Here is a 17,928-nt window from a genome sequence, read left to right on the forward strand (position 1 = left end):
GCAGACCCCCAAAAATGGTCCAGAGACCTCCCCCCCCCCCCCGTTTTCCCCCACACTCCGGATGAAGGTGTCTGGGTAAAGGGCACGTGGTGTGAGTGGGCAGCGGAGAAGCGGGCCTGGAAGAACCCGGAGGGAGGTTAGAAAGTGGGGTCTGCGTTTCAAAAGGGGGCCTGGGGCGCCGCCTGGGCCGCAGAGCCTTAGTTCCGGGTGATCCCGCCGCCCCCCGCCGCGCCCTTTGAAGCCGGGAGGGGGCTTTGATCTGGGGTCTCGGGGGCTCTCAGCTGGCCCGGCCAGCTGCGCGGGGAGGACGCTTGGAACCCACCATCCCTCAGGCCTCGCCCTTCCCGCCCCCCCCCACCCCCTCCTGGCCGCGGGGACTGTTTCCGGCTGTGGCAGGGGGCACCCACCCACCCCCCGCCCCGCCTTGCAGCTGTTCCCCAGCTGCCCGGCCCCACCCCAAAGACAGCTGGGAAGAGAGACGGGGGCGGGGAGCCGGCGCAGCTGCTCAGCTCAGGGGCTGGCCGGGGAGGGGCGCAGCGACTTGAAAGGCGGGGGCCGGCGGGGTGGCGGTCGTCTCCCCGCGGGATCTTCACATCTGGGCTACAGGAGCTGGAGGCCGGGGGTGCAGGGGTGGGGCGGGGGAGCCTCGCTCGGGACACCTAGTCCTTCCCAGAAAATGGGGGCGGCCGACTGGACTCGGGGTGTGCCTACCCGTAGCAAAGGTGTCCGTGTGCAGTCCCCGCCCTGCACCCCATTTGGGCGGGCAGGTTCCTCCACGCCTCTGCCAGGGAGACCCCGCAGAAGCAGCTGCCGGGGCTGCCGGGCCTCTAACCCTTTCGGGAGGTGGGTGACAGCTGCTCCTACAGCCCAGGGACAGCTGGGGGCCTGGGGACAGCTGGATAGGGTTAGTATTTCCCTCCTGGCCTGGCTGCACCCCCAGGACACTAGGGGAAGCTGTCTGGGGGCGGGTGAGGTGGGGCGGGGGACTGGGGAATTGGGTCAGTATCCTTCTGGCCCATTCCATCCCCTGGGGCTCTCTTCTGCTCCCAGTCTGGGGGATGCACCCCAGACCCACCACCACCCACTTCCTCTTACTGGCTACAAGACAAAGCCGAGTGGGAAGGAAAGACAGAAAGGCGGCAGCTTTGTCTGGCCTCCTAACTTGGGCACAGAAGCGTCCCAGGGTCTGACAAGCAGAGCCGGGCGGTGAGAGGCAGCAGATGTGAGTGGTCTCAGGCAACCGTCCCATCCTGGCTGGAGGGGCCGACAGCAGCCATCTGCCCCCAGCTCCAGCCCAGACAGGTGCAGCGGAAGCTGCGGGCCAGCTGTCACTGCCCCAGGCTCCTCGGCTCCTCGCTAAAGTCAGGATGGGGGCAGCAGAGTCAAGGCTCATGGTCCCCCCACCTGGACACCTCCCCCACCCCCGCACACACGCACATACCCTGCTTCCCTTTCTACTACCCCAGGGCATGGCAGAGACACTAAGCAGGACCAAGGCACTGGTTTGGTCTGGCTAGGGACGGATGGAAGCCAGCAGAGCCTCACACATGCAAACCACACCCCCGCTCCAATCTGAACACTCACACATGCTTATCTACAGCCCTGGCCACTGGGTTCTTCTAACTGCGTCTAAAGGTCTGTGAAGCGTGGACCCTGCTTCCCTGCCTTGCTGTTTCCCCGGGTGGGAGGGATTTGATCCCACCCAGTCAAGGGTAAAAAGCCAGGCTCCCATCCTGTCCCTTCTCCAAGGCTGCTTTTTTTTTGGGTCACACCCAGCAATGCACAGGGGTTCCTCCTGGCTCTGCATTCAGGAATTACTCCTGGCGGTGCTTGAGGGATCTTATGGGATGCTGGGGATCAAACCCGGGTCAGCTGCATGCAAGGCAAATGCCCCACCCATTGTGCTATCTGCTATCGCTCAAGCTGTTTTAAAGAGGTTGGGACAGGGTGTTCGGGGATACCCTCGGTAAGGCTCCGGGTCTACTCCCAGGCACCGTGGTTGGGTCACCGTGTGGTTCTGGGGATTGAACCTGGCTTGGCTGCATGCAAGGCAAATGTACTACCCTGTACTATCTGTGGCCCAAGGAGAGACTTTATAGTGATTCCTCAACAAACGGACATGGTGTTGGCAGGCCCCAGCTCCCCAGTCTCTATGGCAACACTTCTCAAACCCTGGAACGTGTTACTGCTAGGGAGTTAAATCTGACCTGAGCCCCCAACCTCTGCCACTAGAGCCTCCAGAAGTAAAAAAAAGCCTGCTTTTGACTTTTTCTTGGCTTTGAGGCTACACCTGGCTGTGCTAAGAGCTTACTTCTGGCTCTGTGCTCAGGGATGACTCCTGGCAGAACTCGGAAGACCCTATGTGGTGCTGGGAATGAACTTAGGTCAGCTAGAAGCAAGACAAGTACCCTACCCATGATTCAGCTTTTTGGGTCACACCCAGCAATGCACAGGGGTTACTCCTGGCTCTGCACTCAGGAATTACTCTTGGCGGTGCTCAGGGGACCATATGGGATGCCAGGAATTGAACTCAGGCTGGCCGAGTGCAAGGCAAACGCCCTACCCGCTGTGCTATCACTCCAGCCCCGATTCAGCCTTTTCAAGGCCCTGGTTAGATGTGGAGCAGCTGTCAGGAAGGATGGGAGAACATCTCTTCTCCCATGCTCCTCATCCCCAAGGCAGTTTTTCTGAGGCCCTTCTTCTGTGCTCTGGGGCAGGGGCCAGACCTTGAGTCATTCAAGGAAGCTTGGGGCTAACTCCTGCTCATGGGGCCCAAGCCCCAGTTGGAGGACAGGACCTGCTCTGTTCCATGTTCATGTCTCTGCATAGTGCCTGGCACTTAGCATGTGCTCAATAAATATTTGTGGACTGCAGGAAGTAAACTTTGCAAAACTCACTGAAAGGTATTTCTTCCTTTGTTCGTCCTAGCTAAGAGCGTACTGGCAGAACCTCAAAGAGATGCCAGGGCCCAGGCAGCAGGGGGCCAGGCCTGGGAGGCCCTCAGCAAATACTAGAAGCCCGTGCTGAGTGGATGGTGGATCTGAGAGTCAGCACTCATCTGGAACAGGCTAGACCCAGGGCAGGGACTTTCAAGGGGGAGCTGGGGGAGGCATCTCCCCTCCCCAACACCGGAAGACCCCAAGCCTAGCAGAGTGGGGAATGGGGTAAGAGGCAAGGCAGGATGGGACTACGCCATTATGTTTATTAGAAGGCTGGATGTCGGTGTGTGCTCTAGACAGATTACAGAATAAATACCTGTGCCTTAGGACAGGGAGTCCACGATTCATACAAAGTGCTCGCTACGGGAAGTTGCTGTGTCAAAATCCAGGCAAGGGCCCAGCTTGGGGCAATCCCTCCTCCCCCGCTGACCTCAACAAGGGCTATGCTGTTTTATTTTATTATTTCTTTTATTTCTCTTTATTATTATTAATATTATTATTATTTGCTTTCGCTGTGGTCACTATCATTGGCAAAGTTCCGTTCCCCTTTCCTGGACATGGGGTTCCTGTCTGGAAGATTCCACTCGGAGGCTAAAGATGCCAAAAGCTGCTTGAGATGTGGCCTTTGAACTCCATTTGGGAGGAGGGTGAGAAGAAGGAAGCAGGAGAAATCATTCTTGGTTTAAAAATATTAAAAAAAAAAAAATCCCATAATCTACAGGTCATTCCTTACTCAGTGATCAAAGAGCCCCAAACAGAAGAAGCAGCGGGTGTTCCTCACAGGTCGGGACCCCACCCGCCCTCCAAGGTCTGAGGGTAACTGAGGCTCCTTCCAGCCGTGGGGGGTGGGAAGAGTGGGAGAAAAAAAGGAGAGCAGGAAGTTGTAGAGAGAGTAGAGAGGAGAAAAGAGAGAGAGAGAGAGAGAGAGAGAGAGAGAGAGAGAGAGAGAGAGAGAGAGAGAGAGAGAGAGCTCAGCGCCTTGAGGTAGACGCTTTCCCAACTCCAAGGCCACCTGCGGGCCCGGCCCAGGCCAGCTCCCACCATCACCCCTCCATGTCCAGGAGAGTCATTAAAAAAAAAAAATCCCCCCCCAAAAAAAAAAAAAAAACCTAAAACCAAAAACAAAGCCCCAAACAAAATAAAATCCAAAAGGAAAATACTTGGGGAATGAAGGAAGAAGAGGGTCGGGCAGATCTCTGTACGCGTAATTCCCGAGCCACTGGGGGCTGGGGGGGGAAGACTCCCCAGCGCCCCTGCCCGCGTGGCGTTAGCTCGTCACGTAGTGCTTGGTGGACGGCTGCCCATACACCCTGTAGAAATCCTGGTGGCCAGGCTGCTGGGAGGCGTCGAGCCAGTCTCTGACCGCCAGGCCAGGAAGGGACTGGGGGACGGCAGGTGGTGCGGGCGGGAGCGGGTGTGAGTACTCCTGCGAGGGCACTGTCCAGGGGAAGTGGCCGGAGCGGGGGTAGGGCTGGTGGCCGCCATGGTTGGCCACGGAAGAACAGTAACAGTTGTCCACAGAACAGACGAGAATCTTGCGGCCGCCATACTGGGGGAGCATGGGCTGCTGGGGGGCAGAGCCATTGGGGTACTGCGATGGGGGGAACACGGGGCTCGAGTGCACTGGCTGGGCACCGCCCGGCAGGGCCACCAAGTGCTGCGTGGAGCTGCAGGGCCCCAGGGGCTGCCCTGACTGGCCCTCGCCGCTGGCGGGGCCCGGAGCCCCGTACTGGCCGCCCACTGGGCCCGAAGGTGTCTCCAGGAAACTGGCCTCGGGGAAGGCCGTCGAGTGCTTGCGCTTCTCGGCCCCAGAGCTGCTCACGCCACAGGGGTACAGGGGGACGCTCTGAAGGAAGGGCACCGGTGTGCCGAAGGGGCCTGCGGAGAGTGTGGGGGCAAAACCGGTCAAAGCTCACCATCCCAAGGCCCCCCCCAGCCCCCTGACCCCAGGGCCCCGCCCTTCCCATTTCTAGGCCCATGCGCCCACCACCCCAGGCAGAGAGACCACCCGCTGTTATTCCCGATTCGCAGCTGGAGAAACAGGCAGACGCAGAGCGGACTTGTGGCTTGCCCTGAGTCCCACAGCTGTAAGTGGCGAAGCCAAGACAGGGAAGTCTACTTGGTGAGGATATCACCCCGCACCCTCTGCAGCCCTGCCCAAACGGGTCCTGATCACTTCTGGCTCTGCACTCGAATTATTCCATATGGAATGCTGGGGACTGACCCGGGTCGGCCACATACAAGGCAAATGCCCTCCCCGCTGTACTGTCGCTCTGCCCCCCACCCCACCCCACCCCACCCCACCCCACCCCCTGCAAAGGGATCTCTGCTTCGATTGAAAACCACCCCTCACCTTCTAGCATCTTCCGCAGGTGCTTCTCCTTCTTGGCCACCTCGTTCAGAAAGAGTTTGGAGTTCAGGTGGCCAATCTTAGGGGGAGAAAGGCTGCTGCCCGTGCAGGTCTGGGTCCTGGGGGCAGTGGACGGGGCATCTGCTGTGAGGAGGCATCACCGGTGAGGCCGCCCCACCTCCCCCACCGTGGGCCTGGGCCTCCCGCACTCCCATAACCGCGGTCCCTGATGGCAGGGGCCGGCAGCTCACCTGTCCATTAGAATTTTCACAGACTTGGTGTTCTAGGGGGAGAGAAAAGCGTTAGTCAGTAGGAAAAGCAGCACGGGCTGAGGGGAAACCAGAAGCTGCCCAAATTCCCTCTTCCCACATCCCAAAGAGACTGTGGTGAGGGCAAGGACGGGATGCCATTTTAGTCTGGTTGTTTTGAGGCCACACCCGGTGATGGGCAGGGTTTACTCCTGGCACTGCACTCGGTGGTGGGGGGAGGGGGGCTGTACATACTACACACCCACACCCTACTGTACTACCTCTCTGGCCCCACGCCACCATTTTAGAAGATAAAAGCTGACAAAGGGAGGAACTGGAAAAGGCCTGGGTTCAAGGCTCTGGGGCTTACTCCTGGCTCTGCACTCCAGCAGAGCCAGGAGTAAGCCCCAAGCAAGGCCCTGGGAGTAGGCCCCCAAACTCCCCACCCTCCAAAATAAAGAAATCTACTTATTTGGGCAGGGGTGGTGGTGGTGTTTGGCCATACCTGGCAATGCCCAGAGGTTACTCCTCACTCTGCACCCAGGAATTACTGCCTGGCGGTACTCGGGGGACCATATGGGATGCCAGGAATCGAACCCACGTTGGTCACATGCAAGGCAAGTGCCCAACTCACTGTACTATTGCTCCGGCCCCCAAAAGAAGCATTTATTGAGCATAAGACAATTATTTTATTTTTGCTTTTTGTTCCTTTTGGGGGTCACACCCAGCAATGCTCAGGGGTTACTCCTGGCTCTGTGCTCAGGAATTACTCCTGGGGGTGCTTGAGGAACCATATGGGATGCTGGGGATTGAACCCAGGTCAGCCTCGTGCAAGGTAAACACCCTACCCGCTGTGCTATCACTCCAGCCCCAACAGTTAAATTTTCTCTACCTCCATCAGTCTATACAGCTATCCTGGGAAGGGGGGCAGGGCAGGTGGGGCGGTATACAGCGCTCAATACTTGCTCCGAAACTGTCAGGGCCAAATGTGTTTTAGAACTAGTCATTTTGGCTTTTTAAAAACTTAATTTTGGGGGCAGGAATAATAGTACAGAGGGTAGGGTGCTGGCCTTGCCATGTGGCCACCACACTGGGGAGCACGGGCTGCTGGGGGGGGGGGTATTGCGAGAGGGAATAACAGACTGGGCACCGCCTGGCAGGGCCACCAAGTGTACCTGTGAGCCCCGCCAGGTATAGCCAAAACAAACAAAAGAATTAAATTAATTCAGAGGTGCTCAGAGCTTATTCCTGGCTCTATGCTCTGGTACCTATCCTGTCAGGTTGGCGGTCTGGGATAGAACCCCGGTTGGCAGCATGTAAGGCAAGTGCCCTACCCACTGTAAAAGCCTTTCCTTTTGGCTTTTAGAAACATTGTCTAGAACTCCCTCCTAGTCGGAGACCATTTTTTTTTTTCCTTTTTTGCTTTTTGGGTCACACCCGGCAATGCACAGGAATTACTCCTGGCTCTGCACTCAGGAATTGCTCCTGGTGCTGCTTGGGGGACCATATGGGATGCTGGGAATCAAACCTGGGTCGACTGCGTGCAAGGCAAACACCCTACCCGCTGTGCTATTGCTCCAGCCCCCCATTTTCTTTTTTATTTTGGGTTTTGCGGTCACAGCCTATGGTGGTCGGTGCTTGCTTGCAGCAGTGCTAGAGATCAGAGGCCTCCTGCATGCAGAGCATGTGCTCAGCCCTTTGAGCCATCTCCCAACCCCAGGACACCATATCCAATCAATGATTCTGCAGCAAAATGAATATTTATACCATGCTAGAGAAATAAAGCTCATAAATGACCAACATCAGTGCAAGTCGACTTTACTATTGCATGAGTTGTCCATTTTTTTTTAAGTATTCAGAGACTTCTTTCTTTTTGGGTTTTGAGACCACACCTGGCGGTGCTCAGGGCTTACTCCTGGCTCTGCGCTCAGGGATCATTCCTGGTGGGCTCGGGAGACCCTAAGGGAAGCTGGGGATCGAACCTGGGTAGGTCACGTGCAAGGCAAGAAGCACCCTACCTGCTGTACATTCCAGCCTTGTCAGTTTTCAGAGGTTTGTTTTTTTTTAAATTGGGAACTGGGAACTGAAGCATTAGGAACAGAGTGACCTGTCTAAAGCCTCAAAGCCTGAAAGGGCTGCGCGGTTCTGAACCCTGCACGCCGCTCCACGAAAGCAGTGGCTATCCCGGCGGGGAGCGAGAACTCTCCCGAGCCTGGCCCAGCCCACCTTCATGAAGCTGACATCCTCAGTCTTGTCGAAGAGCAGCTGCAGGGAGCCCAGCAGCTTCTTGGCCTCCTGCATGCGCTCCCCGAGGTGCAGCGCCTGCGCCGCGTTCTCGCTGCAGAACTTGGCCTGCGCCTTGTCCAGGACCTCCACCGTCTGCCGCAGGTCCTCGTCCAGCAGCTGGTGCAGCTTCTCGTACTGCAGCCGCACCTCCTCCTTCAGCTGGTTCACCTTCTCCTGCAGGTGAGAGGGAGGGCCGGTGCGGGTGGGCGACGAAGCCTGAGGTGGGGCCGGGGACCCCAACACCCTGGGTGGTCTACCCCAAATGTGACGAGGCAAGGGGCCGGCCACCCCGGGTGGTAGTGGGAACCTCAGTCCTGAGAGGTCACTGGACAACTGACCAGCAGACACGCAGGAGGGAACCAGCACGATTTTCTGCCCCGCAGCCTCCCTGGCCTGACAGAGCGTGAGCTGAACTACCTCCACCAGGCGCTTGTCGGTCTCCAGTTTGTAGAGCTGGTCCTCAATGTCCTGCTCCCGCTCCTCCAGCCGGTCCTGCTGCTTCATCAGCATCTTCTGCAGAGAGAGTGGGGCAGGGCCTTCAGAGGGGGGGCAGCCTTCCCGCTGGAGAACCAACAGACACGCCCTAAGCCCTCTGCCCCCCCCCAGATGGTATGAAATGCCTGCCACTCACCCCACTGTGCCCCCACACTCTCGGGGGGACTGCTGACAGCTGCCTGGCCCTCCCACACATACCTCTGACTTTTGTTTCCCTGTGTAGCTGTCTCGGTCCTCTCAGTGACGCACGAGGTACTATCACCCTCCTTTCAGAGGGCAGTAAACCAAGGGCCGGAGAGTCCCTGGCTGCTAAGGGGCAGGGCTGGGATATCAGAAACCCAGTTAGTCCTCTGGCAGTGGGAGGGTCTCCTCTGGAGGTGTGGGGGCAAGCTGTGCTCCCCGGGGTGCCACCTTCCAGGTGATACTGTCAGACGCAGTCATGTGGGCCAGAGGGAGACCACCAACACTTCCCTCACACTTGCGGCCTTCGCCCAGCTACCGCTTCCCCTGGTCTTGGCACAGCCCTTAGATGAACAGGAGACTGGCCCCCCCCATGACCAATCTGAGGGAGGGATGGACACCAGCTGCTCTTTCCCAGTCCTGTCTTCCAGCCTGCCGGCTGATGCAGCTCAGACAGCAGCGCACATGAAGCGGCCAGGCCTCAGAACTCACAGGAATTCCCTCCTTGCAAACTCCTGAGCAGGGCAGCAACTTATAAGCCCACTGCTGTTCCCCCCTGAGAATACCCTGCACCGACCGCTGCCCTCCTGCCGCCACGCCCTGCGTGCCCCACTGCTGTGGGCGGCCTGTCCTGGCCTCGAAGTGTAGCGCCTCGGCAGCTCAGGTTAATCCAAAAGGTTTGTCAGCACCAGATCTTCAGCAGCACAGACCGGCGGCGACAGGCTCAATGGCAGCACAGACAGCACAGGGGAAAGGGCACTGGCCTTGCAGAGAGCCGATCCCAGTTCAGTCCCCAGCACCCCGAAGGTGCCTGAGTCCTGCCAAGGGTGATCCCTGAGCACTGGCAGGCAGGGCCCCAACTAAAGAACCAAAATGCAAGCAAACAAATGAAGAAAACACAAAAAACCCAACAGCTACATATCTCTGGTGGCTGTGTTGATGAGCACATGGACACAAAATGGACCTGCCACGCAGAGCAGCAACTGCCTTCATGCTTGGAAAGCCCCGGCCCTCCCCCACCTCCTCCTCAACTCAAGGTCTCTTGAAAACCAGGCTTGGCTGCTGACCTTCTCCACCCCCTTCCAAGGCCGGCCACACAAAAGCTCCTGCACCTACAGATGTGAAACATGATCACTGAGTAAATCCAGGGCTCCCGCGCACCAAGGAAGGTTTGCGAAGCGGGGCAGAGCTGGCTCCACCAGGAATGCTTCCTCTTCTGCCTGGCAGGAGGCCGCCAGTGACCCTGGGGCTTGACCCCGTGCCCCCGACTCCCTCCCACAGCCAGCTGGTCTCTGCAGTCAAGCTGTGGCCACCCTGCCTTTCTCTTTCGCCCTCCCCCACTGGAAAGCGAGGGAAACTGAGGCCCTCAGATCCCACTGCATGGGTGGCTACCTTGGAAACAAAAGCCAGGGTGCTGTGGGGGTCACTTAAAGGTCAAGTTGTTGGAGGGGTGGCCCAGGTTTTCTCAGATTGGAACTGCTGTGGGAAACGGGGGCACCCCCTTCAACAAGTTAACCTTTAAGTGACCCAAGGCAGGATCTCAGAAGCCAGCCTGGGGGGCCAGGGATGTGGCTCAAAGGGTTGGGAAGCGCGCTTGCCTGGGGAAGGCCCAGCACCACCAGGCTCCCTCATTTCCCTCATCACCAGCCAGGAGTGACACCACCCACCCAGGGCCAGCAGCAACCCCCAAGCACCAGTGTGGGCCCCCTCCCCCCCAAAAAAAAAACAAACCCGGCAGAGACTTGCTCCTTTCTCCCCTCACCTCCCCAACACACACAGGGCCTGAGGGGGACCTGGGGTTAGGGCCTGCAGAGCCAGCAGAATGGGATGCTGGGAGCAAGGGGAGCCCGGCCCTGCCCACTGGTGGCCAGTGAGTGACCTGGGCAGTGCAGGGACACTGATCCATGTACACAGCAGCACCGGGCCTGCCGGGACGCAGAGGGGGCAGGACCCCTCACAGGCTACAGCAAGTGCCCAGAGTTAACTGGCCCTCAAGCTCTCGCCTGCTGGCTGCCTCCTCCCCGCGCTCTGGAGGGCAGCAGGCCTCAGGGCCCACTGTGGCCATCCGGAGTCCCCACCAGCCCAGGACCCCACACCTGTGCACCAGGGTTTCCTTACTTGACTCCTCACGGCCAACACCAAGGGCCGCGCCCGCTGTGCCCCTGATGAGGCGCAGGACAGAGGCAGCCCCAGCTCCAAGCCCAGTCTCCCCCAGTGAGGAACGGGGACGGTCCAGCCCACCCGAGAGGCCAAGGGGGCTACTTCCTGCCTAGTCTGAGGGGGTGGGGCTCGGCCTCTTCTCACGGCTCTGGGGGCAGCATTCCTGCCCAGTAGCGCTCATCCCTCAGCCCCAGAGGCCTGCAGGGTGGTGCCCACAGGCCCAGGGTGACACCACGCGGTGGACCCTCCAGTCTAGCAAAGGCAGGCTTTATTTATTTATTTATTTATTTATTTATTTGGGGGCCACACCTGGAGGTGCTCAGTGCTTACTCTGGGCTTTGTGCTCAGAAATCACTCCTGGCAGTTCTGGGGCCATCTGGGATGCCGGATATCGAACCTGGGTCAGCAAGGCAAACACCCTCCCCGCAGGACTGTCACCCCAGCCCCCGCAGGTTTTATTATTATTCATTAACTTCTATGCAGCCCAGAGTCCCCACTGCCTCCCCTGTTCTGCCCAGTCCAGTCTGCCACCAAAATTTTCCCCCAGTTTGGAGGCCATGGGGCTCCAGAGGAGGACAGGGAATGGGAAGAACGAGGCTGGGAGTGCCCGTCAGGGGGCAGGGCACCCACCCACCCAGCAAGGGATGGCAGTCCTACCCCAGCAAGCCCAGGAGGCAGAGGGGCGAGGCTCCCGCAGAGACTGGGAGCCCGCAGGGGATGCCCATTTGCTGCTCCTTCACGCCCTTCACTTCGACCCTGCCAGATGACTGCATTCGGCAGGATGCAGAGCAGATGGGAGAGGGGGTGCAGAGGAAGTGGGGTCTGAGCCCTGCCTCCTTTCCATGACCAGCAGCCTCCTTTCCCACCCAGCCCCGGGGAACTACACAGCAGCCGCCCCACTCTCACAGGAAACCCCAGGGCGAAGTGAGGCCCAGATTACGCCGCCGTTTGATTCTGAGCAAGAGCTCTGAGGGCGGGGTGCGAGAATCACTTTACAACCTGCTCCCCAAAGCTGCGGCACCAGCAGGAATGTGGGGGCCCTTGAGGGGGGCCTCCTGCAGGTGAGGCCCTGCCCCGCCCAGCACTGTGGCCCAGGCAGCATCTGTCCCCTCCTGTCCCATCCTCGGGCCTGCGAGGGAAAATGCAGAAGCCTCTGGGCTTGGAGGTGCTCCAGGCCCATCCCTGCAGCCCGGGCGCTTCCTCACACCTGTTGCCCAAGGCGCAGAGGCTGCCAGACCCACCTCGCATGGTCTCCCTCCTTCACAGAAAAACCCCTCTGCTGCACCCGAGGCTCCTGTCGCCCCCCTGAACCTGTCTAGGCCTGGAGCAGACACTGTCTCCCACATGGGAAACCCCACCCGAGGTCCTCTCACTTGCGCTGCTCCCTGGGGCCCCACTGAGCCAGAGATGGGGCACTCTAGGTCCTCGACACTCCCACCCCGGAAAGCCTCACTTCCCCTCTAGCCTGCCGGGCCAGGCCCAGCTGGCATGTTTGGTGCCAGACTGGACTGGACAGATAGGGGAGGCTGTGGGGCCTCTGGGCCGTATAAAAGTTAATAAATAATAATAATAAAACCCTGAAGTCAACCTTGAAGAGAAGCAAGGTCAGGAGGAAACAGGGCCCCACAGACCGGTCCAGAGGCAGGGCTGAGGCCCACAGACAAGGCCAGCGCTGGGGGGGGGCCGGGCCGCTCCGTCCCTTCCCACACAGCCACTCCCCCCGCACCATCCCGGCCTCAGACCTGGCCCCAGGAACCCCTCAGCCTCCTTTCTCCCCAGGCCTGAGCGATTTCTGTCCAACGAGGACCCCTGATTCCCTGTCATGGCCTAAGCGTGGGGGCAGCAGACTCGGAGCCGCGTCGGCAGCCCCACAGCCCCGAGAGGGCTTCCCAGCTGCAGAGTGGAATCAGCTCTAGGCGTGCAGAGAGCAGCGCTCTGGGGCAGCAGAACAAAGAGGCGAGAGAGAAAGCCCCCCTTTGTCTGGGCTTGAATGCCAGGCCAGCCGGGAAGGGAGGCTTTCCCAGAGCCAGGGAGAGCCAGCCAGGCCAGCGGGCTCTGCCCAGGCCAGGGGCCCCGGCGGGCTCACCTTCCGGGCTCTGCCACCCCGACCCCGCGCAGAGGCAGGATGCGCCCGGGTATCTACCTCCCAGGCCAGCTCCAGGTGACCCCCCTGGTTCCTGGCCTCCCAACAGTCCCACCGAGAGAGAGAAAGCCACTTCACCCCCCCCACCAGCCAGGGCCGAGGGCGGGCACCCCCACAGTGCAGATGTGCAGCGAGCAAGGACGCACCCTCACACCTCTGCCCTCACAGCCGTGCAGAGCAGCTCCATGACCCAGTCACTCACACTGCTCCTTCGAGCACACACGTGAGACCCAGGGAAAAAAAAAAATCCCTCGTGTGCGCATAAGGTACGCAGTCGGCACACACACACACACACACACCTGCTGGTGGCAGGGCAATCAATAGGGCGCGCGTGACGGGCACCCAGCTGTGTCAGCAGAATCCTGGGGGAGGGTGGGGGGCTGGGCCTCGGCCTGGGCCCCTCCTGTGCAGTCTCCACCAGACCAGGATGGAGCGAAGGACCCTCCCATCTTGCACACCGCTTCCACCTTGCTGCCCTCAGGAGACGCTGGGGAGCCATGGGGTGCTGGGACAGCCTCGGCCCGTCAGCCCGCCAAGACACAGACACACGGCCGAGAGCTGAGACCTCGCCTCATTGTAACCACCCTGTGAGCCAGGCAGCAGGAGGACACCATCTCCCTCTGCAGCTGGACCTGGAAACCGGCCCAAGCTGTGGGATCCCTCCCCAGAAGACATGATTTTCCTCAATGCTGAGCCTCTGAAAATGCCAGGAGCACTTCCAGCCTTGCTCCAGAGCCCAAGGCACAAAAGTGACGGTGACCTGCACTTGCACATCCCCTGACCACAGCTGGGCAGTGTGCGGGAAGGCCCCAGCTCCTACCAGTGCCCACCCAGAGGTGGTGTCTGGAGAGGGCCCGCCTGAATGCCTCTAATGGAGCCTCCAGGGAGAGGGTTTTCAAGGGCCCGGAGCTCCAGTACAGTGGCAGAGTGCTTGCTTTGCACCCGCATTCAATCCCCAGCATCCCACATGGCCCCTTGAGCACTGCCAGGAGTGATTCCTGAGCACAGAGCCAGGAGTAACCCGAGTACCACCCACTCGGTGAGACAAAAAAACCAAAACCAAACAAAAAAAAATGATTTTCAGTATCTACGCTGGACCTGTGCCATCCAGTGGGCATCTCGGCCTCAGAGTGGCGTGGGCAGGCGAGGAGCAGGCCTGACTGGGGGACTGCATACCTCCCTGCTGGGCTCAGCTCTAGCTGTGGTCCAGACCCAAGGGATTTTCAAGTATGCAGTAGGGGGGGACAGAGGCAAGCATGTCTCTAGCCCCTAAGGCACTTCGGCAGCCCCCTCCACCCGACACCCTTAAGCAGAAGCACAAGCAGCAGAGCTGGTCTCTGAGGCAGGTGCGGGGCTGCCAAGCCTCTGCGTCTGGGTCTGGGGGAGAGGCCCAGCCAAAGGCCCCTCATCCTGGCCGGCCCTCGGCGGAAGCCCTAGTAATGGGGTCTTCCTCTCAGGGCGGGGCACTCTTCCTCACAGTCAGTCAGTCTCACCCTGCCTGCCGGGGGAGTCACTATTTAAGGGTTTCCAACGCCAGTGCCCTGGGGCGCCAGAGAGAAGCAGGAGGGCTCCGGGTGGGGGAGCTGGGGAGGGATGAGACTCAGGCTGCGGAGCACAGATGCTGAGTGCACAGAATTGCACATCTGGGCCTGATGCAACCCCTCCCCACTTCTGAGCCTGCCCACACCAGGAAGAGGAACGAGGGCGAACACATACATGCAGAGACAGACCAACACCACACACACACACAGCTGCTGACAAAGTTCCGTGCCGGCTCCCACCCGGTTCTTCCACGAGTAAGGGATCAGCGACATGCTGGTGGCAACCCCAGGTAATACACCAAACGTATGTGCCACCCACCCCATCCCACAGCCATACAGACAGGAGACAGGTGCACTCGAGGGCAAAGCAGACAGTCTCAGACACTCGCAAACACAGACACACACCTAAAGATACCCTCCCCTGACTAAACCAGGTACAATTATGTTTCCTCCCGCACCCAAATTAAAGAGACTCCTGGCACTCAGACACTGCTAAGAGCAAAACCATGGGTGTGGGTACACAGACACTCACACCCTGGTGACTGCCCCCACCCCGCCCCGGATCCTTTTAGCTACAGCTCCCTCTTCCGCGCACCCCCCACCCCGACAGCCACACCAGGGACAGAAAACTGGACAGCCCTCCTTTCTCCTGCCTCTGCACTTTTCCCAACCTCCTCCCCCATCCCGTCTATTTTTATTAATAGCAGCGGCTTCCCAATACTGGGGGAAGGCTCGGCCTGTCCTGAGTGTGTGTGTGGGGGGGCAGAGGGCGCCAGGGGCTCCTCAGTTCCCCCCCACCCCAGCCTCTGCGTTTTCCAGCCCCAGTGGGGGAGGGAGAAAGGCTCCGCTCTCCATCCCTCCCACCTCCTCGAAGAAACCAGAGGCCCTGTCCTGGCACAGAATCCCAGGACTCGTCCATCCGACTGGAAACTAATTATAGAGCAAATTTTATTTGCCGTTCCTGCCCTCAGCCTGTGCTGACCCCCCTGCCTTTTGTTAGTTGCATGTGTATGTTTTTTAATTGCTAAACAATGACTCACTCTGACTGGGTCCCCCCCACAGGAAACAACCCCCATCTACAACTGTCCCCTACTTAGGGCTTCCTCATACCCAAGCTCCCCACTAGCCTTCGGGGGTCCCCACCCATAAACACTCCCAGGCAGACCAAAGCCTAACCTCACCCTCATGATATCACACCCAGGCCCCATGTTGGGGCTTCTGAGATGGCTCAGACAGTCTCAGGCCAACCCCTTCTTTCTGCTTTCTGGTATGACTCAACCCTGAAAGCCAGGGGACCGGGGAGGGACCTAGAAGCACCCCCTCCGCCCCCCCCCTCCAGTAAAGAGGACGGAAGTATTGCCTCAGTCCAGCTCCGAAGCCCGGCCCAGAGGCCCGAGGGGGAAGGTGGTTTTGACATTGGCCGCTGCTGCAGGGTGTATACAATGGGAGGGGATGCGGTTCTGTAATCACCCAGCCGGCAGCCCAGGGGAGCCAGCTGCCTGAAACCAGATTGCAAGGCAGCTCAACCTTAAACCCACAGGATTCTTTTTCCGTCTTCCACTTCCCCTCCCCAAATGTGGGAGGGCTGTGATCAAGGGTTGGGCTGGGGAAAAAAAAAAAAAAAGGGCTGGGGTGAGGAAGGCACAGACTTTAAGGCTCGTTCACAGTAGACACAGGCAACACCGTGCAGGAGGGTTGAGTCTCAGACTCGCAGCAAAGATCCTGACGCCTGGGCCCCCTGTGTGCCGGCCAGTAGCAGCCCCGGGCCTTGTGCGGTGAGATACCCAGGGTTCTGCTCTCCCTCCGGAAGCACCCCTTGGCCCCCCCATGTGTTTCCAATAGGGCTTGAAACTAACATGGCTGCTTTTGTTTACTTCCTCATTGGTATGCCAGCATCATGGATCATGTCAGCCACAGCCGCGGCATCAGGACACTCATTACATAAACAGCAGCTGGAGAAGCAGGACCTGGGTCACTGCCTTGGTGACTTCCCATCGGGCCCACGGAAACAGACAAAAAAAAAAAAATCGAGGGAGAGGGATCTGAGGGCCAAAGAGAAGAGCCAGCGACACCCCGACTCTCCCAGGCAGGGCCCCCGCACCTCCATGCTATCAATGACTCACAAGATGGGCCTTCATATACATACAGGTGCAGGAATGGGTCCAGTAGCCGGGAGGAACCCTTCTTCCCCAGGACCCTGCCCTCCTCCACCCACCCCTAACTTCCAGAGTGGAGGAGTTGGAGGACTGAAGCGCCCAGAGCGGGGCAGGGAGGTTCCCCCCCACCACCCGCGGTGGGCTGCGGGTGCGTGAAATGTGCGCGCGGGTGGGGGGGGGCGCGTGTGCAGGGTACTTGCCCGGATCTCATTCCTCCGGATCTCCACGTCGCACACGGAGTGTCCCTGATGCGCCCCGCTGTAGTAGCAGCAGTACTGGCACACGGCCACCTGCTCGGCCTCGCAGTGGTAGAGGCGGTAGGCGTTGTGCTGCGGGCAGCTCCAGGCCCGCACATCGTCCGCCTCCACCAGGAGGTGCCCGCGGGCGGTGGAGGGCTGCTGCAGGTGCGTCTGCACGTGGGACTGGCAGCAGGGCGCCTCGCAGCGCAGGCAGACCTTCTGCGCGGGCAGCGGGGGGCCGCGGCGGCAGAACACGCAGTGCAGCGCCGCCGGCGGCTTCTCCACGTGCAGGGCGTTGAACTTCTCCACGATGTTGGTGAGCTTCAGGTTCTTCTCCAGGCCCGGCTTCTGGTTGTAGGCCTGGTTGCACTCCGGGCAGCGCACCAGGCCGCTGTCTTTGGCCCACGCCTCGCCGATGCAGCCGCGGCAGAAGTTGTGCTTGCACGGCAGTTGCACGGGCTCCACGAAGACGTGCAGGCAGATGGGGCAGATGAGCTCCTCCTCGAAGCAGTTCTTCCAATTCTCCGCCATGGCGGCCGCGGGCAGGGGGCCCGGGCCGGCCTCCCCAGCTCCCCAGGCGTGGGGGTCCGTCGGGAGCGGGAGGTGGGGGGGCCCGCTGGCAGGCCCGCGGAGCCCCGCGCTCCGGCCGCCGACCGTCGCTCGGTCAGCCGCGCGGCCGCCCCCCGCGGGAGGGAGCCTCGGTCCTCACACGCCGCGCGCGCCGCCGGCAGCGTCGCCTCCTCCTCGCGAGCGCCTAGCGGGCGGCGGCGGCGGACTGCGCCAGGGCCGCGGCCGGGGCACCAGCCCTGGAGGGGAGCGCCGGGGTCCAAATTCCATATACGAGCCCGCCTCCCCGTCGTCGGCGCGGCTAGGGCAGCGGCGGCCCGCGGCCTGCGCTCGGCCCCGCGGCTGACATGGGGGCGCGCCCCGCGGCCGCCCGCGCCCGGGAGCCGCCGCCGCCGCCGCCGCCGCCGCGCACTTCCTCCCGCGCCGTCCGGGGCTCGCCGGGGTCGGGGTCCGAGAGGCCGAGGAGCGGGACGCGGAGCGGGCGCGCACCGGCTAGGCGGCGGGGTCCGGGGCCCGGCGCGGGCGCCCCCCGGCTGCGGGCGAAGGCTGCGGGGCGCGGGCGGGCGGGCGGACTCCGGGGCGCTGCGTGCGCGCAGGGGCAGTCATTCAGCTGAAATTCCAGTC

General features: G+C 60.5%; 1 protein-coding gene across 1 annotated transcript; it reads right to left on the reverse strand.

Moving 5' to 3' along the window:
* Positions 1–3,182: 3,182 nt before the first annotated feature.
* Positions 3,183–17,590, reverse strand: TRIM8 (tripartite motif containing 8). Its single transcript, XM_004616398.2, has 6 exons — positions 16,699–17,590; positions 8,241–8,336; positions 7,764–7,997; positions 5,541–5,572; positions 5,293–5,408; positions 3,183–4,817 (listed from the first exon to the last, which is right to left on the reverse strand). Exons 1-6 carry the CDS (start codon positions 17,266–17,268, stop codon positions 4,207–4,209), a joined length of 1,659 nt encoding a protein of 552 aa, XP_004616455.2. The 5' UTR covers positions 17,269–17,590; the 3' UTR covers positions 3,183–4,206.
* Positions 17,591–17,928: the final 338 nt, after the last annotated feature.

Source organism: Sorex araneus, chromosome 11 (assembly GCF_027595985.1).
Source record: "Sorex araneus isolate mSorAra2 chromosome 11, mSorAra2.pri, whole genome shotgun sequence".
Taxonomy (NCBI): Eukaryota; Metazoa; Chordata; class Mammalia; order Eulipotyphla; family Soricidae; genus Sorex; species Sorex araneus.

Excerpts from the sequence above, each read along its gene's own strand:
- TRIM8 (XM_004616398.2), bottom strand. The coding sequence starts at position 17,268 with ATGGCGGAGAATTGGAAGAACTGCTTCGAGGAGGAGCTCATCTGCCCC. Across the intron at positions 5,409-5,540 it reads GTGAAAATTCTAATGGACAG|GACCCAGACCTGCACGGGCA; the intron begins GTGAGCTGCCGG and ends CACTGCCCCCAG. Across the intron at positions 4,818-5,292 it reads CCTGCGGAAGATGCTAGAAG|GCCCCTTCGGCACACCGGTG; the intron begins GTGAGGGGTGGT and ends CACTCTCCGCAG.